This window comes from Elephas maximus, chromosome 4, assembly GCF_024166365.1.
Source record: "Elephas maximus indicus isolate mEleMax1 chromosome 4, mEleMax1 primary haplotype, whole genome shotgun sequence".
NCBI lineage: Eukaryota > Metazoa > Chordata > Mammalia > Proboscidea > Elephantidae > Elephas > Elephas maximus.
The window spans coordinates 167,354,882-167,382,722 of record NC_064822.1 but is presented as its reverse complement, the minus strand read 5'-3'; the positions used below and the strand labels follow the sequence as shown (position 1 = coordinate 167,382,722).

The following is a 27,841-nucleotide window of genomic DNA, read 5'->3' as shown; positions in this document are numbered from 1 at the left end:
TACCCTGTCCTATAGTGTTGCTATAAGTTGGAATCGACTCAAGAGCAGCAGGATTTTTTTTTTTACTCACAAGTTAGGTAGATCTGTCACCTTGAGCATCCCACAGGATGCTAAATATACCATCCTCTTTCTTGCTTTCTTGTTATTTTACGTGCTAACCCTCACACCACAGACTCCCCACCTTTTGTCCACTTCTGAGATCTTTGCTTGAAAAACACCTGCTCCACTGTTAGAATCCAGCTTACATAATCACTTTCCTCACTCTGTTTGGCTCCAGTTCTAATCATCTGATAAATTTACATGTACACATATACACAACTATCTATTCAAAGATACATAGCCTTCATTCCATGTTTCCCTCCATGTGAAGGGCTCATCCATTAGAGTAACATTCCTGGCCTCTCTCTGCCCCTTTATCCATTTCTCCCCATGTAAAAAGAAGTGACTTATATGATTCCTAAGTTTGAGAGAGGAACTGGACAGGCATATCTAAATATTTTCCACTTCCCTTTCTCATTGGCATCTGCCTGCTTAAAGAATATTTATGATCTGCACCCCCTTTTTTCCCCATTACCTTTCTGACCTCTCCGTGGCTCCATTCCAGCCATGCTAGCCTCACTATTCCTTGAATCCATCAAAGCATAGTCTCACCTCAAAAGACTATTGCACTGGCTGTTCTCTCTGCGTAGAACACCCATATATTCACCTGTGCCGTGGTGGTTAAGAGCTTGGCTGCAAACCAAAAAGTTAGCAGTTTGAATCTACCAGCTGCTCCTTGGAAATCCTATGGGGCAGTTTTACTTTGTCGTATAGGGTTGCTATGAGTCGGAATCAACTCAATGGCAACAGTTTTTTTTTTTTTTTTTTTTCCTTTTTAGGTCTAGGGTGGGCCCAACAATTTAAATTTCTAACAAGTATCCAGGTGGTGTTACTACTGTTGGTCAGGAACCACCGACCGAGTCAGGGAAGACCTCAGTTAGAAGGTGATATCTCAGTAAAAACCTAGAAGAGATGAGGCAGTGAGCCATGTGGCTAAAAAACAAACAGACAGACCCTAGGCCTAGATATACTGAATCAGAAATGTTGGTGGTAGGGCTAAGGTGATTCTGATGCATGCTAGAGTTTGAGAACTACTGAACTAAATGATAGTGATAGTTAGCTGGGTTTATAATTAGCAGATAAAGTATGTATAAAATATTTCTTTGAAATGGTTTGAACCTTTTCTCTATTTTGTTCACAGTATTTGCTTTGCATATTGGAACTCAGCCCACCCAAATGATTCCAACTTCCTAATTATGGCGATCTGAATTAACGACTGTTAAAAATTACCTCCTTGGGGGCTAATGTCTATGCAAGCTGAATGTGGCTGTGCATAGAATCCCACTGATAAGAGCTTTAGCATTTACCCTCCCACCCCCCTACTCCGCCCCAACCAGGAGATTAACGGGATCTAAACTGAATACTTTTAAGTACTTAGAACCACTCAAGTAATGGAAACATTGTTTAAGCAAGCTTCTGTTAATCTTTTGTTGAAAAAAAATATATATATATTTTTTGAAGATATTATAAAATTGGTGTCTAAATTCTGGCTGTCAATGGGCAATCTTGGGAAAATACTCAGTGGCCCTGTTGAGAAAACAACAGCCGGCACTTATAGATGTGATCTGATTGCTTTAACTCCTTCACTACAGTGGAGGATTATATGAAGTTGAGGTCTTGCCCTTAGTTCCTTCATGTTGAAATATATTTACAGGAGGGTGAGTTTAAGTTGCAAACTCAAAGCAAAAGTTAGCATTAAAGAGAGTCCGCCCTTTGGATTCATGTATTTTAGGAAGGACTGAAAACTTGACTGAGGCGTCACGCTGTTAGGTATTGGGGAAAGTGAATCACTTACAAGCTCTCTGGCAAAATAAGACAGGTATCTCCATGTGCTAGCTGTGGAGTAAGACAGAGGGAAGAGTCTGAGTGAGTAGGACAGAGTGTGCAGTAGGAGACTTCTGGGGAGGCGGTGGAATCACCTTGTGGGGAGATGTAGTTGCTGAAAAGTTGGACTTTGAGTTATCCTCCAATTTAGAGATGATCTGAATAGGCAAAGGAGAGAGGGAATTTTATGCCAGGCAATGTGGGGGCATGTAAAATCAAAAGTACCATCAAAGCTTTGGAAGAGAGGAGGAATCTGCCATTACTGAGGATGGTGAGATGGGCCTGGCTGGTGTGAGGTTGTTACTGAGGTGAAAGCAGAGTGTGCAAGTAGGGGATCAGCCTTGAAAGCCAGGATGCAGAGCTGAGGCTTTTACTAGTATCTCTCTAAGAATCATTCAAGTTTCTGGAATATCAAAGCCAGGGGAGTCCACTGCCTGACAGGGGTCCATGCTATATTAATCTACCTCTACTGTACATTAGAATAACTTATTATAGAGATGACACTGAACCGTCGAAGGAAGGATAAATGGGTTTCAACTTCCTGTGCCTAAGAAGCCTGGAACATGTATGGTACATTTATAGGATGAGTTCCATTAAAAAAATCAGCTAACACATTTGGATAATTTTATGTCCAAAATCACTATTTTCTTGAGGGATCCAGACAGCCAAAGTTTTGATGAAGAATATAGTGCTCAAGTAGCATGTTTCTAATATTTTAGTCTTATGAAGACTCCTATGATTAGGTAGATTAGCACATCTTCAAATTATAGAATGCTTATTATGCCTTATATTTAAAAAATTCTACCACCAATTTAGGAAATGAAGTTCATCAGAAACGCATGCTAATATTTTGCTGGCCACATTATTTTATTTATTTTTCCCTACCATACATCCATCCAATAAAAGTGTGATTTCCTACAAAGGCACTCAGAAATGCACTTCTATAACCTGTTTTGCTTTCCTCTCCCTACAAACCAAAAAACACCTTAAGATATTCATCACATGTCCCTTGTATCCAAAACAAGGAAGGTAAGTGCCTTCACTGTGCTGATAGTAAGAAAGAAAAAAGGAAAGGATAAAGAAAGCAAAGAAGCAAAAAGAAGGAGAGAAAGAAGGAAGGAAGGAATTTAGGCTAGAAACATATCAGGAACTGTGATTACCAAAGGCACCAAGTTCTGCAAGGAGAAAAAATTTATGGCCATAGAATTTTCTTGGATTCAGTTTATACTCAGGCTAGGTAGAGAGTGGTACTTAATAAATGCTTACTTATGTGTACTGAGTGATGCTTTGCCCAACTCAGCACAATTTGACACATCTATATCTTAAAAAAAAAAAAAAAAATTTTTTTTTTTTTTTATATCTGGTTCTGAATGTATAGGACATGCTCCAAACACAAGGAGGAGCTCAGGAGTCCTTTTCCTGGCTCCATCACTCTCCCTGCCCCAAGGAGTAGGAGAGGATCTGGATGTGTCAAATCTAAGGAATTATTGGGTTATGATTGTAGGGGTGGAGCTTTAAGCAGGACAAACAAAAGTTACAATGCTAAGTCAGCAGGGCAAGTAATCTTTTTGGAGTTTCTCTTTGAATTTCACCTCCTGAGATTTTCTTTGGAAATTCCTCTCCATCTTGCCCAATGATTGAAAAGAGAACCCTGTCAATGGCCTCTTGCTTTCAGTTCCCATAAAGGGCATCTCCTTAATTGTTTAGGCCCTAGTACTATTAGTGGAGCCCTGGTGGTGCAGTGGTTAAGAGCTCAGTTGCTAACCAAAATGTCGGCAGCTCAAATCCACCAGCTGCTCCTCGGAAACACTATGGGGAGTTCTACTCTGTCCTGTAGGGTTGCTATGAATTGGAATCAACTCACTGGGTTTTTTTAGTTTTAGTGTTAGTGTTTTAGTTCCAGGAATGTCAGGTCAGAGGGAGAGCTAGAAAGATGAAACTAGGAAAGAGCTGAAGTTGTAACTTGCCCAAAGGCTACTCTGACTACTCCCATCTAAGGGAATATTGGGTTTTAGGTATTAGCTCGGGTGAACCCACAGCCGAGGTGAGATAGTGTTTGATGGCCATGATAATGGCAGCACTGTCACCTTCTCCAACTGAAACAGTTAAGGTGACAACATGGTTCAAAACCAGGTTCTGCATTACTGTTGTTGCTGTTGTTACGTGCCGTAGAATCCATTCTGACTCATAGCAACCCTGTGTACAACAGAACGAAACACTGCCCGATCCTGTGCCATCCTTACAATTGTTGCTATGCTTGAGCTCATTGTTGCAGCCACTGTGTCAATCCACCTCATTGAGAGTCTTCCTCTTTTCTGCTGACCCTGTACTTTACCAAGCATGATGTCCTTCTCCAGAGGCTGATCCCTTTTGCCACCATGTCCAAATTATATAAGATCTGGTCTCGCCATCCCTGCTTCTAAAGAGCATTCTGGTTGTTCTTGTTCCAAGACAGATTTGTTCATTCTTTTGGCAGTCCATGGTATATTTAATATTCTTTGCCAATACCACAATTCAGAGGCGTCAATTCTTCTTCAGCCTTCCTTTTTCATTGTCTAGCTTTCACATGCATATGTTGCAATTGAAAATACCATGGCTCGGGTCAGGTGCACCTTAGTCTTCAAGGTGTCATCCCTTCTTTTCAACCCTTTAAAGAGGTCTTTTGCAGCAGATTACCCAATGTAATGTGTCATTTGATTTCTTGACTGCTGCTTCCATGGGTGTTGATTGCGGATCCAAATAAAATGAAATCCTTGACAACATCAATCTTTTCTCTGTTTATCATGATATTGTTGCTCATTGGTCCAGTAGTGAGGATTTTTGTTTTCTTTGTGTTGAGGTGCAATTCATACTGAACGCTATATGGTCTTTGATCTTTATTAGTAAGTGCTTCAAGTCCTTTTCAGTTTCAGCAAGCAAGGCTGTGTCATCTGCATAATGCAGGTTGTTAATGAGTATTACTCTAATCCTGATGCCCCATTCTTCATACAGTCCAGCTTCTCAGGTTATCTGCTCAGCATACAGATTGAATAGGTGTGGCAAAAAGATACAACCCTGACGTACACCTTTCTTGACTTTAAACCAGTCAGTATCCCCTTGTTCTGTCTGAACAGCTGCCTCTTGATCTATGTAAAGTTTCCTCATGAGCACAATTAAATGTTCTGAAATTCCCATTCTTTGCAATGTTATCCATAATTTGTTATTATCCACACAGTCAAATGCCTTTGCATGGTCAATAAAACACAGGTAAACACCCTTCGGGTATTCTCTGCTTTCAGCTAGAATCCATCTGACATCAGCAATGATATCCCTGGTTCCACATTCTCTTCTGAAACCAGGCTGAATTTCTGCTACAGCTGTTTTTGAAAGATCTTCAGCAAAGTTTTGCTTGCATGTGATATTAATGATATCGTTCTTTAATTTCTGCATTCGGTTGGATTACCTTTCTTGGGAATAGGCATAAATATGGATATTTTCCAGTCAGTTGGCCAGGAAGCTGTCTTCCATATTTCTTGGCATAGACTAGTGAGCACCTCCAGCACTGCCTCCGTTTGTTGAAACATCTCAATTGATATTCTGTCAATTCTTGGAGCCTTGTTTTTTGCTAATGCCTTCAGTGTAGCTTGGACCTCTTCTTTCAGTATCATCGGTTCCTGATCATATGCCACCTCTTGAAATGGTTGAACATCGACTAATTCTTCTTGGTATAATGACTCTATGTATTCCTTCCATTTCTTTTGATACTTCCTGCGTTGTTTAATATCTCCCCATAGAATCCTTCACTATTGCAACTCGAAGCTTCAATTTTTTCTTCAGTTCCTTGGGCTCAAGAAATGCCAAGCATGTTCTTCCCTTTTGGTTTTCTATCTCCAGCTCTTTGTGCATGTCGTTATAATACTTTGTCTTCTCGAGCCATGCTTTGAAATCTTCTGTTCAGTTCTTTTACTTGATCATTTCTTCCTTTTGCTTTAGCTGCTTGACATTCATGAGCAAGTTTCAGAGTCTCCTCTGACATCCATCTTGGTCTTTTCTTTCTTTCCTGTCTTTTCAGTGACCTCTTGCTTTCTTCATGTATATTGTCCTTCCACAACTTGTCTGGTCTGTGGTCACTAGTATTCAGTGCATCAGATCTATTCTTGAGATGGTCTCTAAATTCAGGTGGGATATACTCAAGGTCATATTTTGGCTCTCATGGACTTGCTCTGATTTTCTTCAGTTTCAGCTTGAACTTGCATAGGAGCAATCGATGGTCTGTTCCACAGTTGGCCCTGGCCTTGTTCTGACTGATGATATTGAGTTTTTCCATCGTCTCTTTCCACAGATGTAGTCAATTTGATTCCTGTGTGTTCCATCTGGCGAGGCCCATGTGTATAGTTGCCGTTTATGTTGGTGAAAGAAGGTATTTGGAATGAAGAAGTCATTGGTCTTGCAAAATTCTATCATTTGATTTCTGGTATTGTTTCTATCATCAAGGCCATATTTTCCAACTATTGATCCTTCTTCTTTGTTTCCAACTTTTGCATTCCAATCACCAGTGGTAATCGATGTATCCTGATTGCATGTTCGATCAATTTCAGACTGCAGCAGCTGATAAAAATCTTTAATTTCTTCATCTTTGGCTTTAGTGGTTGGTGTGTAAATTTGAATAATAGTTGTATTCACTGGTCTTCCTTGTAGGCGTATGGATATTATCCTATCACTGACAGCGTTGTACTTCAGGATAGATTTTGAAATGTTTTTTTTGACAATGAATGCACCACCACTCCTCTTCAAGTTGTTATTCCCAGCAGTCTACATGATTGTCCAATTCAAAATGGCCAATATACCAGTCCATTTCAGCTCACTAATGCCTAGGATATCGATGTTTACGCATTCCATTTCATTTTTGACAATTTTCCTAGATTCATACTTTGTACATTCCAGGTTCTGATTATTAATGGAAGTTTGTAGCTGTTTCGTCTCATTTTGAGTTGTGCCACATCAGCAAATGAAGGTCCCGAAAGCTTTACTCCATCCACGTTGTTAAGGTCGACTCTACTTTGAGGAGGCAGCTCTTCCCCATTCATCTTTTGAGTGCCTTCCAACCTGGGAGGCTCATCTTCCGGCACTATATCAGACAATGTTCCACTGATATTCATAAGGTTTTCACTGGCTAATGCTTTTCAGAAGTAGACTGCCGGGTCCTTCTTCCTAGCCTGTCTTCTCTGGAAGCTCAGCTGAAACCTCTCCTCCATGGGTGACCCTGCTGGTATCTGAATACTGGTGGCATAGCTTCCAGCATCACAGCAAAACGCAAGCCCCCACAGTATGACAAACTGACAGGCACATGGTGGTCTGCATTACTAGAAAAAGAGAAATTAAAATAGGCATTGCTTAGAAACCCTCCATGTTCTTTTTTTTTCCCCCGGATAGGCCCTCTCCTAGAACTAATAAGACATACTAGTAGGCATATGAAGCAGTTCTAGTCTGTCATTTAGGGTCTCTATGAGTCAGAATCTACTTAATGGCACACAACAACTAGTAGTCAGGGTAGTGGTGGTTCAGAAGCAAAATTCTTGCCTCTGTGCAGGAGACCTGGGTTCGATTCCCAACCAAAGTATCTCTAGTGCAGCTACCACTCATCTGTCCGTGGGTGCTTGTGTGTTCCTATGACGCTGATCAGACTAAGAGAGACTAGGAAGGCCTGACAATTTACTTCTGAAAACCAGCCAATGGAAGAGTCTGACCCCATTGAGTATGGGCTTGTCATGAGTTAGGGGCTGACCCGATGGCAGCTAACAAGTAGGCAGGTAATTGAAAGTACCCTAAGTATATTAATTATATTTCTTATTTTCTCAACAAACTGTGTTAAGGAAAATTTCCGAGCTCCTTTGAGTGATTTCCAATTATTTGGCCTGGCACTGTATGATGGTTAAGGTTGTGTGTAAACTTGGCTAGGCCATGATTTTCAGTGGCTTGGCAGTTATGATGTAGTTTGGCAGTTATGTAATGATGCAATAATCTCCATGATGAGATCTGATATAATGTAATCTCCTTCATGATGAGATCTACTATGAGTAGCCAATCAATTGAAGGGGAGTTTCCTTGAGGGTATGGCCTGCTTCCAATATATATGGGCTTTCTGGCAAGGCTCGCTGGCTTTTGCTGTGCTCTGGATCCTGTATTCTGTACCCTGGGTCTTGGGACTTGAGCCAGCAGCCTGCCATCTTACCTGCCGATCTTGGATTCATCAGCCTCCACAGCCTGTGAGCCAGCAGCCTGCCATATGACCTGCTGATCTTGGGTTCATCAGCCCTTGAGGCTATGGGTCAGGAGAAGCCTCCAGCCCAATGACTGACCCAGACTTGAGACTTCCAAGTCTCTACAATCATGTGAGCCATTTCCTTGTTATAAATCTCTCTCTCTTTCTATTTCTTTCTATATATATCTATATATGTATATGCTTCACTGGTTTTGCTTCTCTAGAGAACCTAGCCTAAGACACATCCCTAGAAGGTAGCATGAAAGCAAGATGGATTAGAAAGAAAAGTTTAGACTCTGCAAGGTCAAGTGATTTCTCAGGAATGTTGTGGGTGTGATAGAACTTGCATGGAAAATCCCATTCTGCTATGATTCTTTGTATTCTTTGTGAAGAAAAATACAACAGAATTTCAGAAGACCCAGCTGAAAATATTCCATGTGCATAAATTTATTTTAAATTTTATTGCATCACATTATACAAGCATTAAACATGGCTTCATGTTGATGACTAGATGTGAAAATCCATCATTCATGTCAGTACCTTTAGGCTATTTACAAGTAAGGAATCTGTATTTACTTCATATATCTCTATATTTGTCTGTACATATGTAGGAATACATGGCTATACATATGTACACACAAAAATACATCTATGGCCATACACATAGCTATAGATACATCATATATAATAATCTCCTCAGAAAGATTTGAAATTAAAAACAAAAGAAAGAAAAAGTTGTAAACAGGGTCTTGTTTGTGTCATTTGGTGAAATGGAATTAGGACCATATGATGACATTCTAGAAATGTGTGTACCGATGTCCGAATACTCTTTTTAGCCCAGTGTCTGTAAAATTCACATGGGACAGAATGCAAAAAAGGTAGCAAACAGGCTGAAAAACAGGCCCAGTATACAAGTTCCCCTTGGTTTTAAAAACTGGAGTATGGATCTGCCCATGACGTGCATGCGTGCTTGGTCAAGAACGGTCTACGGATAGATAGCAATTGTGTGCTGGACCGCAGCGTGAGTCCCCGGGCAGTCGTCTCCGGGGTGCTGGCCCTCCCGCCGCTGCCGAGGTCTGCGACATGCACTGCAGTTGTGTTTTTAGTCATTCACTTGAATGTGCTTTTGCACAGCCTGGGGAATTAAACAGAATTCAGGTCCTTGGCCAGGAAATGACCTATTACCTGGAAAAAGAAAAAGAAGGCGTCAAGATCCTAGGTACACACAATGGCTGAAGAACAGGATGTGTGATGGTTGGTACTTGCCACGCATCAAAGGCATTCAAAGAATTTGTGACCCCAAACTGAGTCAGGTTTGGTATAAACATTATTATGCCTGTTTTACAGATGAACAAACTGAGTCAAGAAAGGCAGTCTGAAGCAACGTGACACCCTGACAACTGTTGGGGAATAGAGACAGAGGGACAAACACTATGCTTTCAAGCCAAAGTTAGAAATGGCCTCTTTGGGGAGAAAGCAGCCCATAAGGGTGAGGCCAGAAGAAACTCCCAATTGGTTACTGGCCCTGCAGCGTGGTACAGCCCCAAGGTGTGGGGTCTCTGGCTGCCAGAGCACCCAGAGGCAATTCTTTTCTCTGAGGTCTGCCTCCCCTCAACCGAAGCCATCTATAAAGGCTCATTCTCTCTCTTCCTATGGCTTATGAGAGCCAGAGAAGAAGAGGTGAGGGTGAGGGAGGGGCTGGAGGTAGGAGCGAATCATAGAACCCGAGAGGGGTAAAGCTAGAAGGGCCCTTAAGGTATTGTTGAATCCAACTGCTTTATTTTTACAGTTGTGAAAACTGAAGCTCCTAGTGCATGTCATACGGCTAGAGAACGGGAAAGCCAGGTCTAGAAAGTGTCGACTACATTGCAACGCATACCACTAAGTCACATCCATTATAAGAGTCTACGGAACTTCATTGTTTAGTAAACATCTCACATACATTGCCTTATTTGAGCTGCATATTAACTCTGCCAGATAGGTAGGCTCAGAAAACTTAAGTGAATTGCCCAAAGTCACATAGCTAGCAAGTGGCAGGTCCCAGAAATGGCAAAATCACTAAGTAGTAAAACATTTCTTGTCTCAAATGAAGCAATTTAGAATAAAGGGTAGGGCCACTATTCAATACCTCTGTACTGGGTTTTATACCACTTTTATCCCAGTAGGCCTGGGGTCTAGGATATTTCCTTTACGTCCACCCTCATACCCAACTCATAATAACCCCTGGATTCATCACACGCATCTGGTTGATAAAACTTTATTGGCTTAACAACAAATATCTCTGTAGGTATCTGTTATAACCTAACCCATATGAAAAGTGAAAAAGCACATTTTTTTCCCTACGCATCTCAATTTTCTTTTGGAGGCTGAGTTTTGGAAAATGTTTTCAAAGTTAGTTTTTGATCAAATGGAGGAGAGAGAATTGAAGGGCCAGGAAAGCAAAAGAAATGCTGTAATATTAGACTCACAGAGCATCAGAATGGAGAGCTCAGCTAATCATTTCATCCCTGAGGAACCCAAGGTCCAGAGAAGGTGACTTGTCCAAAGTCACACAGCTAGTAACTGACTTGCCAGAGAGAAAGCTTCAAAAGAACTTTCTGACAGGCTATAAGGGCACTTGATGGAGCATTCTTACAATGTGTTCAGCCTTACATCCATGCAACCCTTATTACCTGAATGTGCATTTAATGGGAACCATGTGCCTAGCACTGTGCTAGGTTATTTGAAGAATAAAAATGACAATCCACAGAGCCAGCCCTAAAGATGCTTACAGTTGTGTTGGGGAAGTCTGATATCTATTTTAAAATCATAAGTTAACAATACAAATCAGTATATGTCAATACATGTGCTATTGGCAGTATTAGCCAGAGAAGTTGAGAAGGAGTGAGTCTAAATGGGCTGAGCAGTCTGGGGAAAGCTTCTTAGAGGGTGTGGTGTGACCCAGATTGCCTGGGAGGAAACATGAGTGGGTGACTGACAGGACGGCATCTCGGGGGAGATGAAGGTTGGGTATTAGAGAGAACAGGCTGGCTGGAGTAGGAGAGAGACAGGAAGGTTTATTTCAAGGAACACCTGAGCCAACTCATGAGGACTCTGACAGCCAGGCAAGACTCTGGCTTAATTGTGGAGGCAGAGAAGAGTTACAGAAGGTACGTGAGTGGGATCAAGTTAAATTTGCAAATATTAAAGCAAGGAATAGGCTGGCTTTCGAAGCTTCTAAGAAGTTTAATTTGAGCCTTATCAGTGGAACAGTGTCAAGCTTGTGGCAGAGAGTTTAAGGAGCCACTCTCAACCTTGGAGTGGTTTCATATAGTACTAGCACACCTCTCACCTACCTTGTCATGGCCACTCGTTGTGGTGTGCTTTTCCATTTTTCTTCCGTTCTTTTCGTTCCTTCTGGAGACGCTCCAGTTCAGCTTCATACATCATCTCCTGAATCAAGTACTTCTCTCTTCTCATTCGATCCCTTAGATCTTTTGGGAGGTCTGGGATCAGATACGAAATGAGGTGCTTTATACAAAACACGAGGTGCTAAAAACAGAGAAGAACATAACAGAATCAGGTCTATCATCCATCCTTAGTTTACAGAGACTTGGGAGTCAGCTCAGGAACTTCTCCCAGTCCAGGGATTTGGAGCCTGTAGGTTGCTGAGTCTGAATTGACTCGACTGCAATGGGTTTGGAGATGGGGAGGTGTGTGTGATAAAAGAACAACACAGGGATAGCAGAGGACTGATCTTGGTCTGACAGTACCAGTACTGGGCTAAAAATCTCCTCACTAAAGAGGGACTGAGCCATTGATAAGTTAATTTGCAGGGAAAACCCAAACCAAACCCATTGTGTTGATTTTAACTCATAGTGACCCTAGGGGACAGAGCAGAACTGCCCTATAGGGTTTCCAAGGAGCAGTTAGTGGATCCAAACTGCTGACCTTTTGGTTAGTGGCCAAATGCTTAAACACTGCGCCACCAGGGCTTTGCAGGGAAGAGGAACTTAATATTGTTTTCTCTCTACTCCTTGAAGTGAAAGTAAAAGCAACAATGGACTAGCCTCAAGAGAGGTATAGGAAACTTCTAGCTCAAGCTAAGAGGCGACTTAGTTTTAATATATATGAGAAGAGATGAGATTTTCATTTATAAATATTATTATTTTTAATAATTCTCTTAAAGACTAAAAGAAAATGGATGATGTAGCTTCAGTGACATATAATATCAACAATTGCTGGGTAGATTTTAATTTTTAAGTAAATTTGAGGGTTAGATAATAAATACTCCTTTCTGTGCTTGAACATAATTAATGCCACGATGATGTACAACCCGTTTCCAGCACTTGTAGCAAACTATGACCCTTAACACTTGCATCAGAATCATTGTGGAGGGCTTGTGAACATTAAATTGGTTGCTGTTGTTGTCGTTGTTAGTTACCGTTGAGTCATTTTGACTCATGGAGACCCAACATGTGCAGAGTAGAACCGCCCCATAGCATTTTCACGGCAGTGACCTTTTGGAAGAAAGACCACGAAGCCTATCTTCCGATGCACCCCTGGGTGGTTTCAAACATCCAACCTTTCACAGCTAATAGTTGAGTGCTTAACTGTCCGTGCCACCCAGGGGCTAGAATATTAAATTTAGGACCAATAATTCCTGACTTATCCATTAACAATCGAAGAGGAATTTTCAAATACTTCTTGAAATATTCAAGTACTTCAATTCAAGGAGAAGAAAAAGAAGAAACATTAAAAAAAGAAATATTCAAGTACTTCAATTCAAGGAGAAGAAAAAGAAGAAACATTAAAAAAAGAAATATTCAAGTACTTCAATTCAAGGAGAAGAAAAAGAAGAAACATTAAAAAAAGAAAAGCAGCTACATAATGTTATTATGCTACTTCTGGAAGCAGATAATCACATTGAAAGTTCCCATCACTGATATTTATTAATTGCTCTTAGCTACATTGTCATGCCAAAGGAAATAATGAAACTAGCTGAGAAAACTGACCTCAAACACAATGATAAAAGCCAATCGAGCTGCTAGGACGTGCCAGAACTGCAGTGTATAGCCATAGGGCACCAGTGAGTGAGGAGGGTCTCGGTAGTCCCGGTATCTACAAATAAACAGGAGAAAATTACATTCCAAACTCTGATTCTTCGGATTCTCAAATCTCTTCCATTTGCATTATATTACACATAAATAAAATCATGTAATGTAATGCAAATGGAAGAGACTTGAGAATCAGAAAAAAAAATTATATTACATGTGGAGCCTTGGTGGAGCAGTGGTTTAAGAGCTCAGCTGCTAACCAAAAGTTTGGCAGTTTGAATCCACCAGCTGCTCCTTGGAAACCCTATGGGTCGGTTCTACTCTGTCATATAGGGTTGCTATGAGTCGGAATCAACTTGATGGCAACAGATTTGTTTTTTATCTTACATGTGCATAGTCTTCTGGGGTTTGCTTGTTTAGTAACTATCATGTTACTAAGATTCATCTATGCTGTTGCATGTAGCTGATTTATTTTCATTGCTGTACAATAGACTCTGGTGCGAATACATTACAATTTATTTAGCCATTCTCTTCCTGATGGCTATTAAGGTTGTTCCATTTTGTTTGCTTTGCTATTATACACAGCGATGTGTGAACATTGTTGTATGTGTCTCCTACTGACACAAATCTCAGAGTAACTGCTGGGTCACAGGGCAGTCAAATAATCACTTTTATAAGAAAATACCAGAATGTTTTCTTAAGTAACTATTACTCTGACCAGCATCGTAAAAGAGATCTCATTGATCCACATTCCTTCCAATACCTAGTATTGTCACCTTTCTTGATTTCTGTTGATCAGATGTGGTGTAAAATGGCATCTCACCCTGGTCTTTTATCCTTCATTCCCTGAATACAAATGAGGTTGAGCATTACACCATACATTTATTAGATATATGTATTTGCTCTTCTGTGAAATGCCTGCTCATGTCTTTTGCCTATTTACAAATTGGAATGTTTGTCTTTTTCTTCTCGATTGGTAGGGTGTCCTTATAGATACGTAGTAGGCCTTTATTGGCTATATGTGTAACAATATTTTCTCTCAGGTTGTGGCTTGTATTTTGACTTTATTCTAGATATTTAAAAAAGTGTTTTATTGTGATAAATATATATATATAACAAAACATTTGCCAGTTCAACGTTTTTTACATGTACAATTTTGTGACACTGGTTACATTCATCATATTGTGCAACCATCACCACTATCCATTTCCAAATTATTCCACCACCGTTAACAGAAACTCAGTGCCCCCCCCCCAAGCAATGACTCTCCTTCTCCGCCCACACCCCCCGTAATTATTTATAAACTTTAGTTTCCATACATTTGCCTATTTCATATAAGTGGGACCATACAATATTTGTCCTTATTTTACTCGGTGTAATGTTTTCAAGGTTCACCCATGTTGTAGCATGTATCAGGACTTCATCTCTCTTCATGACTGAGTAATATTCCATTGTATGCATATACCACGTTTTGTTAATATATTAATTATTGACGGTATTTTTTGAAGTTTTTAATTTTAAGGTAATCAACAGGGCTTTACCAGTATTTTAGGTAAAAATATGATGTATATTATCCATCTTTTACTTTCACCCTTTCTATGTCCTTATGTTTGAGGTGTGTCTCTTATAAATACCATTTAGTTGGATTTAAAAAGGAAATCTGGTCTGGTAATATTTGGTTTTTAACTAAAGCAATTAATTGATCTATTTTATTTATTCTACATTAAAAAAATTTTTTTAATTGTGCTTTAGGTGAAAGTTTACAGAGCAAATTAGCTTCCCATTCAATAATTTATACACAAAGTGTTCTGTGACATTGGTTGCAATCCCTCCAATGTGTTAGCACTCTCCCCATTTTCACCCTGAGTTCCTGGTTTCCATTCCTCTGGTCTTCCTGTTCCTTCCTGCCTTCTTATCCTTGTTTTTGGGAAAATGTTGCCCTTTCGTTCTTACATAGTTGATTGTTCTATGGAGTATTTTCCTCACGTGTGTTACTGTTTGTTTTTTAGGCCTGTCTGTTATTTGGCTGAAAGGTGATCTCTGGGAGTAGCTTCAGATCTGTTAAAAGAGTGACTAAGGGCCATGTCTCTATCAAACCAGTAAGTCTGGTCTTTTTTATGAATTTGGATTCTTTTCTACATTTTTCTTCTGCTCTGTCCAGGACCTTCTATTGTGATTCTGGTCAAAGCAGTCAGTAGTAGTAATCGGGTACCATCTAGTTCTTCTGGTCTCAGGCTATGATCTTTTTTTGATGTAACTGATACATTTGGGTTTAAATTCATCACATTATTTGTGCTTTCCATTTGTTCTGCTCAATATACGCATTTTTTTCCCCTTTTCCTTTCACATCTTATGAATTTTTATCATTCCATTCCACCCATATCTAATATTTGGAAGTTTTACTCTTTAATTCTCTCTTCAGCTATGTCTAATCTGCTGTTAAAACATATCCACTGATTTTTTAAATTTCAATTATCCTCCACTTTATTTCTAGAAATCTGTTTATTTCTTTCACAATTTTTTTTAATACTCTGTTTCCTGGAAGTATTTTTAAGCCTATAGGTTCATTGCTAAAAATTTAGCAGGGAATGGTTGTTTGAAATTATATAATTTTGACGTTAAATCTTTGGTGGATCTGTTTCGGCTGTTTTTCCTTTGATTCTTGATCATAATGCCTATTTTCTTGTCTGCTTTGTTTCTTTAACAGGGAGCTGCTAATTTTCCGTGGAAGATTATTTGTGGGGGTTCTTTGATGCCTAGGGAGAAGGTACAGTTTTCCACAGTGGCGATGTCTTTGCTTCTGTCAAGTGCCTAGGGAAATTACTAGACCTGGACTATTTTAAATAGAACCAAAGCATAAGGTTCTTACACCACTCAAGTGATGTGATTTGTTCTACAAATTCTCTTGAGAACTGGCAGTGATCACAGCTTCTTAGGGATGGCTTTTCATTCTGCTTTTTTAGAAGTCCCCTTGGGAGAAGGATACTAGTGTACTTTTACTTTGATCATGTAGCCCTTTGTGGTTCTGGTTTAATGGGGAAGATTTAATACTAGACTCCTAAAGTATGCATTGCACCTTAACATAAAGAATCCTAAGGTATGGATTACATCTTACCATAAAGAAAACAAAAATTCTCACAACTAGACCAATAAGCAACATTATTATAAATGGATAAAATATTGAAGTTGTCAAGGATTTCATCTTACTTGAATCCACAATCAATGTCCATGGAAGCAGCAGCCAAGAAATCAAACAACATATTGCATTGGGCAAATCTGCAGCAAAAGATCTCTTTAAAGTGTTAAAAAGCAAAGATGTCACCTTGAGGACTAAGGTGCACCCGACCCAAGCCATGGTATTTTCAGTTGCCTCATATGCATGCATAAGCTGGACAATGAATAAGAAGGACTAAAGAAGAAGTGTTGCCTTTGAGTTATGGTGTTGGTGAAGAATACTGACTATATTATGGACTGCCAGAAGAATGAACAAATCTGTCTAGGAAGAACTACACCCAGGATGTGCCTTAGAAGCAAGGATGGTGAGACTTTGTTTCATGTACTCTGGACATGTTATCAGGAGGGACCAGTCCCTAGAGAAGGACATCTTGCTTGGTAAAGTAGAGGGTCAGTGAAAAAGAGGAAAGCCCTCAAAGAAACTGATTGACACAGTGGCTGCAACAGTGGGTTCAAACATAGCAACGATTGTGGGGATGGAGTAGGACCAGGCAATGTTTGGTTCTGTTGTGCATGAGTTGCTATGAGTCTGAACCTAACAACAGCAACAGAAGTTTGGCATATTCTGAGTCTTATTTCCTATACTCCAAGAAACTTTAGAAATGGGAGTTTAAATTTCCTGGAATTAGCAAAAACCTCTGGGAAAAAAGCAGATTCTGTGCTCAGCTTCGCTCTCTGGGTTCCAAACTTTACTTATATTTTAGCTTGATATAATTCCTTACTACCTTGTCAGAGCTTAAATACTTTAAAGAAGATTTTAAACATACTTTTTACCAAGCATTTTAGTGTTTTCAGCATGAAAACTGGTTCACATAACCTACCCCATGTATTACCCAAAACAGAAGTCCATTTGAATTTCAGAATCAAACTGTTGGAATTTTGATTGGAATTATACTGAATCTATAAATCAATTTGGGGTAACTAGTGCTGTAATACCATTGAATCTTCCTATATATAAGCATGGTGTACTTCTACATTTGTTTATGTCCTAAAATAATGTTGTATAATTTTTCATCATAATCATATTGCCAACTATTTCTAGGTTCTTCACATTTTAGGGGGCCCCATTGTAAATTTTTTTTTTTAAATCTCAGTACTAGTTTGTTTCTGATATATAGAAATACAATTGATTTTGGCATATTGATTTGTTTTTTTCTCAGCAGGGATATTAAAGTCTCATAGATTTTAATCATTTATATGCATTATACTGGAAAATATTGACAGTATATTTGCAGAATGATGATGATTCTAATCCCCATGCTTTTTCTTATCTTACTGATTGGCAAGGCCCTTCAGTATAGTGTGAAATAGAAGTGGTTGTAGTGGGTATCCTTGACTTTTTATCATCTCTAAATGAATTACTATTAAGTTTGATAATTATTATTGGCTGTCATGGATTAAGTTCTGTCCCCCCAAAGTATCTGTCAACTTGGCTAGGTCCTGATTCCCAGTATTGTATGACTGTCTACCATTTTGTCATCTGATGTGATTTCCCTATGTGTTGTAAATTCTATCACTATGATGTTAATGGATTAGTGGCAGTTATATTGATGAAATACACAAGATTAGATAGTGTCTTAAGCCAATCTCTTTTGAGATATAAAAGACAGAAGCAAGCAGAGAGACATGGGGGCTTCATACCACAAAGAAGCAAGAGCCAGGAGAACAGCGCGTCCTTTGGACTTGAGGATCCTGTGCTGAGAAGCCCCTAGTCCACAGGAAGATTGATGAAAAGAACCTTCCTCCAGAGCTGACAAAGAGAAAGGCTTCCTCTGGAGTTAATGCCCTGTTTGGACTTTTAGCCTACTAGACTGTGAGAGAATAAATATCTCTTTGTTAAAGCCATCTACTTGTGGTATTTCTGTTAGATGACTAAGACATTGGCTTTTTATAGATAAGCAAATTTCCTCTCATTCTTATTTGGCTAAGCCTTGGTATCACAACTGGATTTTGAATTTTATAAAATAATTTTTATGTATCTATAGAGATGATGGAGCCCTGGTGGTGAAGTGGTTAAGAGCTCAGGCTGTTAATCATAAGGAAGGTAGTTTGAATCCACGAGCCACTCCTCAGAAACTCTATGGGGCAGTTCTACTCTGTCCTGTAAGGTCACTATGAGCTGGGATTGACTTGACAGCAATGGGTTTTTATTTTTTTATAGAGATGATCATATTATTTTCTCCTTTAAACTCTTTACTGTTGCAAATTACATTGCTTGACTTCCCAACATTAAACCGATCTTGCCCTTGTGTTTTTAGGATTAACCAACTTGATCATAGTGCATTATCCTTTCATACATTGCTGTATTTATTTCTGCATATACTATATTACTATTTTTGCAACTATGTTCATGAGTGGTATTAGCTTATAATTATTTCACTAAAATTTGTAATTGTTTACATAAAATTTTTCTTTAAATATTTGGGATATCAGGGCTTAGGATTTTCTTTGTAGGGAGAATTTCACTAATGATTTAATTTATTCAATGGTTATTGAACTATTCTAATATCCTGTTTATTTTTGAGTCAGTTTTATCTTTTTAAGAAATTTGCCAATTCCACCTAACTTTTCAAATTCATAAGCATGTTATTTATCTCATGTTATAATCCTTTAATGTCTACCATTATGTGGTGATGCTTTCTTTTAAATTACTTTTCAATAAAATGTTTTTATTTGTGTCTCCTTTCATTTGCTGATTTAATCTTGCCCAAAATTTTTCAATTTTTAGTCTTTTCAAATAGCCTCCTTTTGCCTTTGCTGATGATCCTTACTATTGTATATTTGATTCTCACTATTGCATGTTTTCATTAATATCTGCTCTTATCTCTGTAATTATATACACTTTCTCCTACTTTCTTTGGGTTTATCTTGCTGTATACTCTATTTTTTCTTTTAATTTTTTATTGTGTTTTAAGTGAAAGTTTACATATCAAGTCAGTCTCTCATACAAAAATATATACACCATGGTATATACTCCCAATTGCTCTCCCTCTAATGAGAAAGCCCGCTCCTTCCCTCCACTCTCTCTTTTTGTGTCCATTCCGCCAGCTTCTAACCTCCCTGCCCTCTCACCTCCCCTCCAGATAGGAGATGCCAACATAGTCTCAAGTGTCTACTTGATCCGAGAAGCTCATTCTTCACCAGCATCTTTTTCTATCCCATTGTTCAGTCCAATCCCCGTCTGAAGAGTTGGCTTTGGGAATGGTTCCTGTCCTGGGCTAACAGAAGGTCTGGGGGTCATGATCACCAGGGTCCTTCTAGTCTCAGTCAGACCATTAAGTCTGGTCTTTTTATGAGAATTTGGGGTCTGCATCCCACTGCTCTCCTGCTCCCTCAGGGGTTCTCTGTTGTGTTTCCTGTCAGGGCAGTCATCGGTTGTAGGCAGGCACCATCTAGTTCTTCTGGTCTCAGGCTGATGTAGTCTCTGGTTTATGTGGCCCTTTCTGTCTCTTGGGTTCATAATAACCTTGTATCTTTGGTGTTCTTCATTCTCCTTTGATCCAGGTAGGTTGAGACCAAATGATACATCTTAGATGGCCGCTTGCTAGCATTTAAGACCCCAGATGCCATTCACCAAAGTGGGATGCAGAATGTTTTCTTAATAGATTTTATTATGCCAATTGAATTAGATGTCCCCTGTACACTCTAAATTTTACACCTGGATGTTTAATTCTTTTCTAATAGAATCTTTCGTGGCTATATAATTTTTCTCTAAGAAACTGCAGTAACCGCCTCTCAGAAGTTGCAACATAAAGTTGTTTTTATAAATTGTCAGTAAGTTCTGAACATTTACTAATTGCTATTATTATTTCCTTTTTGACTTATCGGTTTAGGAGCATATTTTTTAATTTTCAAACATAAAAGATTTTATATTCATCTTTTTTGTTAACGATTTATAACTTAACTGCACTGTAGTCAGAGAACATGTTTGGTACCAATCAGTTCTTTAAAATTATTCAGAGGTGCTTTATGATCCAGTATAGAGCTGATTTTTAATCAATGTGCTATGTGCACTTTGAATGAACATACATTCTGTAGTGGAGGATGCACCTTGCTTGCTTATCCTCTCTCTCTCTCCCCAGTGGGACAAATTTATAAATCATGTTATTCCAATGTTCTATATTATATATGTATTTTCCACCTTTCTGCTTTTAATGCTTCTGTATACTTAAATTTTAGGTGTAACTCCATGCTTATGTTTTAGATGTAACTCTAAGACCACCTGACTTCTCGCATGCTCTCTTGTCCTCACGGAAGAGCCAGTGGGCATTTCTGTTTCTATTCTCCACATGGCAAGCATACAGAGCCAAGTCCATTTCTGCTCTCTAGGTTCTAGTTTCTTCGACTGGGACGAATGGGGTAAGGCTGAAACGCTGTAGGTCTCAACATCTAGGTTCTGTGTCTGTGGCTATTTCTCTGAAAAAAACACTGATAGGATAGGCAAAGGAATGGGCAAAGAAAATCAATTATTTTACAGTGAGTAGCTGAGAGGTTAATTTATACAAGAAAGACCTCTGCTTTTGGTCAATAGGAAGCTGAAAATTACTTATCCAAAGGCATTATGTAGTAATGCCAGAAAGAGTCCTTCCCAGGCCAGCGTGGCATGTGGGAGAGTGTAATAACCACATCCCTGGGCCACCTCTAGTAACAAAGCCACCTGAAAGAACCCTGTGCTGAAGGCTGGGATCCTTCGTTCCACCACTAGTCTGGCTGGGACTCTTTAGGCAAATCAATCACCATCTTGGCTCTCAGCTCCCCTCTCTGTAAAATGAAGGATTAAACTCAATCATTACCAAGATCTCTATATCCAAGAGTCTAGGACTCTATGGCTAACCCTTTTCATGCTTTTATTATGGGGAGAGTATAGAATGTTATGATGGCAAATCTGCCAAATGCTCAGAATATCGAACAAAGTATTGACGGAAAAGATGCCAGTTGAGCTCGGTTTTGACATTGTACACGAGGGGTTTTAGTGAAGTGGTTTTATCATCTGTCTGATGGGATAATGGTAGATGTGATTACTAAAGGACGTGACAGTGTTTGGCACCTAGTGAGTGCTCAAAGTCTCCTTCACTTCTTATTGTATAGGTACACATTAAGAAGCACACTTTAATCTGAAAGAGAACGTGCATCTGTGAGCTGTAGAGGCTGCTGTGGTGGACCCTGAAACAAGTTGGGACCCTTTGCTTATATATCTGAATTTGTTCAATATTTGGAGACATGACATTGTAGACTACGGGCAAGAGAGAGAAGCAGAACAGAGAAGCGCCCTCACCAGCTGTCATTCAAACCACCTGGGGACTGTTTGTGCCTGTGTCCCTGGAGCAGGCTATACCCCTTGGCCACATGTACTTTTAGTTTTCCCTTTACACCAGTGATTCTCAGCTTTGACTGTACCTGGAGCGCTTTAAGCATATTGATATCTGGGTCTCAACTCAAGAGATCCTGTTTTAATTGGTCTGGGTTACAGCCTGGGCAAGGAGAGTTTAAAAATTGCTGGGGCGGTTTTAATTCACAGTCATTTGTAGTAATTCGCTGCTTAAAACCTACTCTGCAAGCAGCAGCCACCTGAGCAAAACCTCCCCATGGAAGAGCCAGCCCAGCTCAGGCACAGCTATGCTCACAGGGCCACCTTCACCTGCAGTACTTGAGAGGAGTCCCTGAGAACTCGCTGCCGTCAGACTCAGGCTCAGATCGGTTTTCAAAGTCAGAAATTCGAAACACAGACAAGCTGGCATTCACGTAGCCAACCATACACCTAAAAGAGAAGAATTCTATAATTAGAACACTGATGATCTTCTCTGCACCCAATTCACTAAACCCTTACTTCCTAGAAGTCCCTGCAGTTGTGCTGTAGCTGGCCAGCTGGCCCTGCCTTGTTGCAGCCACGCGAGTTGGGATGTAGTGAAAAGCCTGGGCGTGCTGAATCAGGAACAAGCCATTTCTTTTGTTCTAGTCCTTTCTGTGCATCATCATCATATACAGCATCACTATCCCAATCAATGCTTCAGTGAAAGAGGTGAGAGACAGCATTTCATGCACTTACATAAATATGAAACTCACTGCTTTTGTCTATAATGTTATTGTTGCTGTTAAGTGCCATTGAGTTGGTTCTGACTCACAGCAACCCCATGTACAACAGAAGGAAACACTGTCCAGTCCTGCACCATCCTTGCAATCATTGCTATGCTTGAGCCCATCATTGCGGCCACATGTAGTCCATCTCGTTGAGGGTCTTCCTCTCTTTTGCTCACCTTCTACTTGACTAAGCACGATGTCCTTCTCCAGGGACTGGACCCGCCTGATAATGCGTTTAAAATACGTGAGATGAAGTCTTGCCATCCTCCTTCCAAGGAGCATTCTGGCTGTACTTCTTCCAAGAGAGATGTATTCATTCTTCTGGCAATCCATGGTATATTCAATATTCTTTGCCAACACCATAATTGAGAGGCATCAATTCTTTTACATATATATGTATACACACACACATATACATACATATGTATATATTTTTATATATATAAAAGAATTGATGCCTTTATATATATGTGTATATATGTATATGTGTGTGTATATATATATTTATATATATGTATATGTGTGTGTGTATATATATAGCCCTGGTGGTGCAGTGGTTAAGAGCTCAGGCCGCTAACCAAAAGGTCGGCAGTTCAAATCCACCAGCTATTCCTTGGAAACACTATGGGGCAATTCTACTCTGACCTACAGGGTAGTAAGGAGTTGGAATCAGCTCAATACCACATAGCAACAACAACATACGTGTATCATTGACAGAAAATGAGAGAGACAACAACAGTTAGAGTCCCTGGGTGGTACAACTGGTTAACATATTCAGCTGCTAACCAAAACGTTAGAAGTTCAACTCTACTATGACACACGTGGGATCATCATGCACTGCAGTGAACTCAACGGCAACCGGTTTGGTGTGTATGTATGTGCGTGTGTGTATAAGTTCTCATAATGGCCTAAATATGATTGGTGTGAAAGTTCTCACCTCCCAAACTCACATCTCATGCTCCAGCCATGCTAGATTATTTGTCCTGAATATATCATATCGTTTCATGCTTCTGCTTGGAATTCCTTCACTCCTTTCTTTACATACAGGAGTAGTACTCATCTTTCATGGCCAATCAAGTGCCACCCTCTGGGAAGCCTTCCTGATCCCCTCAGTGAGAATGACTCACTCCCTTCTTTCTGTGTCCCACTTAGTTCACAATTACTGCACAACTTGTACTTGGCTGTATAGATGTGTGTCTTCGCCTTTGGAGTGTAGCTCTTTGGGGGCAGAGCAGGTACCTTAGGTATTTTTGTGTTCTGGAATCTAGGACAGTCTTCCTGCAGTGTAGGAATCCAGTAAATGTTGAATTAAATTGGCTTGATTGGAGGGAAACCAAAGTATCAGAGATTCTATCCAGGTCTTGAGAATAGATCAGGATTAAAACTATTGCCCTGGACTGGCCAGGGATAAGAGGTTTCATGAATACATGGTTTTCATTCTAGACCAGAAGGCAGTATAGTGTAATATGAAAAGCGTGGGCTCTGGGGCCAGGGCTTTTGTTGCTTAAAAAAAAAAAATTTTTTTTTTATTAGCCACGTAGTCTTGGCCAGTTACATAACTTTTCTAAATTACAAGACTATCCACCTCATAGTGTCATGTGGGGATGAAATGAAATGATATATGTGAGGCAAGGGATACAGTGCTTAGCCTACAGCAAGATCTTATTACCTGCCAGTGGCTATTATTATTCATTTTATTTATTTCTTGCACTTAGCAGGAGGTCAATAAACAATTATTGATTGAATGACTAAATCACGGTGTTCAGATTTTCTTCATTAACATGTCTGGCTTTATTAAATGAAATGTGATTTTCCCAATTGCTGCATGCCAAACCACAACAGTTCTGATAGCACATAGATTCTGTGTGTTGTCTCACTCAAGATAAATCACTGGTTTTATCAGGGCCCTGAAAAAAAATGGGCCAGGAAGGGCCCATTTGTCAAGTCACTCATGAGTGAAACAAATGGCAGTGGGTGTGTAACACACCTTCATCCTCCCAGCAGCAGGCCTCCCCTACCACTCTATGAAAGGGTAATGTAAAATGACGTCTCCCTCATCTATGAACTGTCCAGAACTTGAGAGGAAAACAAATTGGTGCCTTGAAGATTATCAGCTGTCACAGTGAGGGAGCCAGTTTTTGTGAAGTACAGAATATAGCAGAGTCTTCTCAGGAGCTGAACAGCCAAAGGTAAAAATGCCCTGGTAACTGGCAGAAAACAGGTCCAGCATTGAGATGGAATATTCATCACCCCTCCTGCACTCTTATCTCACAAACCAGCCCCAAGGCTTTATTAGATTAAAGCTGCTGTCTACTAAGAAAATCTAAATTTGAATGAAACACCTTTCAAATGGACAGTACCCTCCCCAATCAATCAGTCAATAAAGAGTAGACACCTTTGAACCTATTTATTAAGTACCTTTATGCAATGTCAATCATAAATCCAAGTTGGAAACATGTCTTTAATGGGTATTTACTCCTTCTGGGTACAAACCATTAAACATGGGCTCAGCACACAGACATACAGTTATCTGCTGTATAAATCTTTTTTCTATATCATTTCCAGAATAGAGGAGAAGAGGGACTGGCCATATGGGACTGTCTATCAAGGTGCAGGCATTTCATGAATTCTTTTCATTACGGCAGAATCTTAAGGTCTCTAAACAAAAAAAAAAAACCCAAACCCATTGCCTTCGAGTCAATTCCAACTCACAGCAATCCTAGAGGACAGAGTAGAACTGCCCCACAGGGCTTCCAAGGAGCAGCTGGTAGATTCTAACTGCTGACTTTTTGGTTAGCAGCGAAACACTTAACCATTGTATCATCAGGTTCTCTAGGTGTCATAAATGGTTTGCGTGTGACTACTAACCTAAAGGTTGGCAGTTTGAACCTACCCAGTGGTGCCATGGATGAAAGGCCTGGTGATCCGCTTCCAGGAAGATTACAACCAAGAAAACCCTATGGAGCAGTTCTACTCTTTAGTCTGAATCAACTCAATGGCAACTTTTTTTCCAGATTATGGCAGAATCTTAGCCATAGATAGTTGAAATGGTTGTCAATTCAGGGATTTCCCACACTTGGATGTATAAAGTTCTGCCAGTGGCACCCATGTGTCAACCCATTGACCTATTGTTCCAGCAGGAAGGCCACAGCCAGCAACAGATCCCATGTCTGTGACTCAGTTGCTGTCTGGAGCTCTCTGTACCAACCCTGTGCTCACCGCCATCTCCAAGTGAGAAAAGGAAGATGAGGCCACACTGGTGGTCAGGGAGAAGGGAGAGCTACTGAGGAAAAATTACAGACAAAGGAAGGTTTCCGGTGAATATAAAGTAATGCGGTCAACTTTCCTAGAGGCTTGGTAGATGGCCTCTGAAGGCCTATCCAAGACAGGAGGTTCAGGAAATGTCTTATGAAAGGGTAGCACTGTTTCGATTAGGATGCATACTGCTTCCAAGTAATGACTGAGAAGAACACGTTCATTTAAATGTGAGAATTCTGCTTTTAAAATGACTCAGTACCTCTTGTTTTCAATCCTTTAAAATACACAGGGGAAGGGATGAACCAGTGACCTTTACGATCAGTTTTAAGGAAAAGAACAGAATCAGAAGTTGACATTTGAGTTTGTGGGTGCCAGATCAAACTCACTGGCAGAATGTCTTTGAATTTTGCTACCAAATTTGCCTTTGAGGTTTTAGATACTGTGACATAAAATTGCATGGGGATAGGAATCAAAGGATGAAAAAGCTAGGGAAAATAAGAGCAGTTTTATGTATTTAAAGTCAACACACTTTTTAGGTAAAGCTGCTCAGGCTAATGAGGTGAGAACAGAAGAAAGTGACTTCTGACTCATTGCAATAAAAATGTCAGATATTATGAACAAGTAAGTTAAAACTTCTGTAAACTTTATCTTTTTTAAATATAATTTTGTAATTGGTTATGGTGTCACCCTATTTAATAGGTTTACAGTTTGGTTTGTAGTTCATTAAGTAAGGTATTTGTAGTTAATTCTACAAAAATTTGAGCTTTGGGTCCTTGATCAAGGCTGTAACGCCATATGATATCACTGTCACTATGAGAAAATAGCTTTGACGTATAACACTAACTTTCATGTATAAGACCACCTTTTATAGGAATAAGCAAAAAAAAAAAAAACAAAACCCATTGCTGTTGAGTTGATTCTGACTCATAGTGACCCTATAGCACAGAGTAGAACTTCCCCGTAGAGTTTCCAAGGAGTGCCTGGTGGGTTTGAACTGCCAACCTTTTGGTTAGTAGCCATAGCTCTTTACCACTACACCACCAGGGCTTCCTTATAGGAATATACCTCACAATAATTCTAAGGCCTGAATGTAGCCTTAAAAAATGTTCCAAAACTCTAGGTGAAGCATACCTGATAACAAAATAATTAGTTTAATACAGTCAGCTGGGAAAAAAAAAATCAAGTTGCTTATTTTTGCTGTCTGGAAAAATTTTTAGTTTGTTAATTGAAATTTTAACTCTGACAGAATAATTTTATAGTACACATCTTTAATTTTACTTAATAATTTTTGTCTCCTGATGCCTGCCCAGAAGTGATTTTAGTTCTTTGAGTTCTTTGCTAAAGGACTCATGTAAAGATACCCTGAAAAAGGACGTGATTTCATTTTGCAAGCAATGAGCAGTCTAAGCATGAGCACTGATTCAGGAATCAGCCTAAGTAGGCTGGAGCCAAAGAGAAGGAATGACTCAAGAGGAAAGATGAAAACAGTCAAAAAATTCTATTTTGATGTTTAAACAACCGATTCTGACTCATAGCGACCCTATGTGTGTCAGAATAGCTCTGTACTCCACAGGGTTTTCAATGACTGAATTTTTGGCAGTATAAAAAAAAAAAAAAATTTTTTTTTTCATCACCTGGGCTTTCTTCCCAAGTGCCTCTGGGTAGCCTTGAACCACCAACCTTTCAGTTAGCAGCTGAGTGCATTAACCTTTTACACCACCCAGGGACACCTTTCGATGTTTCAAAAAAAAAAAAAAGTATTTCTTGTGTACTCACTATGTGGAGAACACTGCCTCAAACTTAGATATATATATATATATTTTAATTTGTTGTTGGTGAGAATATACACAGCAAAACATACAGCAATCCAACGGTTTCTACATGTACTTTTCAGTGACTTTAATGGCATTCTTTGAGTTGTGCAACCATTCTCACACCCCTTTTCTAAGTTATTCCTCGCCCATTAACACAAACTCACTACCCTCTAAGATTCCTCTCTAATCTTTTGGGTTTCTGTTGTCAATATGATCACATACAGTAAGTTCTTAAAAGAACATAATGCCCAAGGTGG

At 39.6% G+C, this 27,841-nt stretch overlaps 1 protein-coding gene across 1 annotated transcript in view; it reads right to left on the bottom strand.

The window, feature by feature from the left end:
- Positions 1–9,272: 9,272 nt before the first annotated feature.
- ANO4 (anoctamin 4) overlaps positions 9,273–27,841 on the bottom strand; it is a 453,262-nt gene continuing 434,693 nt past the window's right edge. Inside the window, exons 25-28 of the mRNA XM_049884167.1 lie at positions 22,073–22,192; positions 13,159–13,264; positions 11,500–11,695; positions 9,273–9,349 (exon numbers count right to left, since the gene is read on the bottom strand). Coding sequence (XP_049740124.1) covers positions 11,504–11,695; positions 13,159–13,264; positions 22,073–22,192 — 418 coding nt within the window. The 3' untranslated portion in view covers positions 9,273–9,349; positions 11,500–11,503. The remainder of the gene's footprint in view (positions 9,350–11,499; positions 11,696–13,158; positions 13,265–22,072; positions 22,193–27,841) is intronic.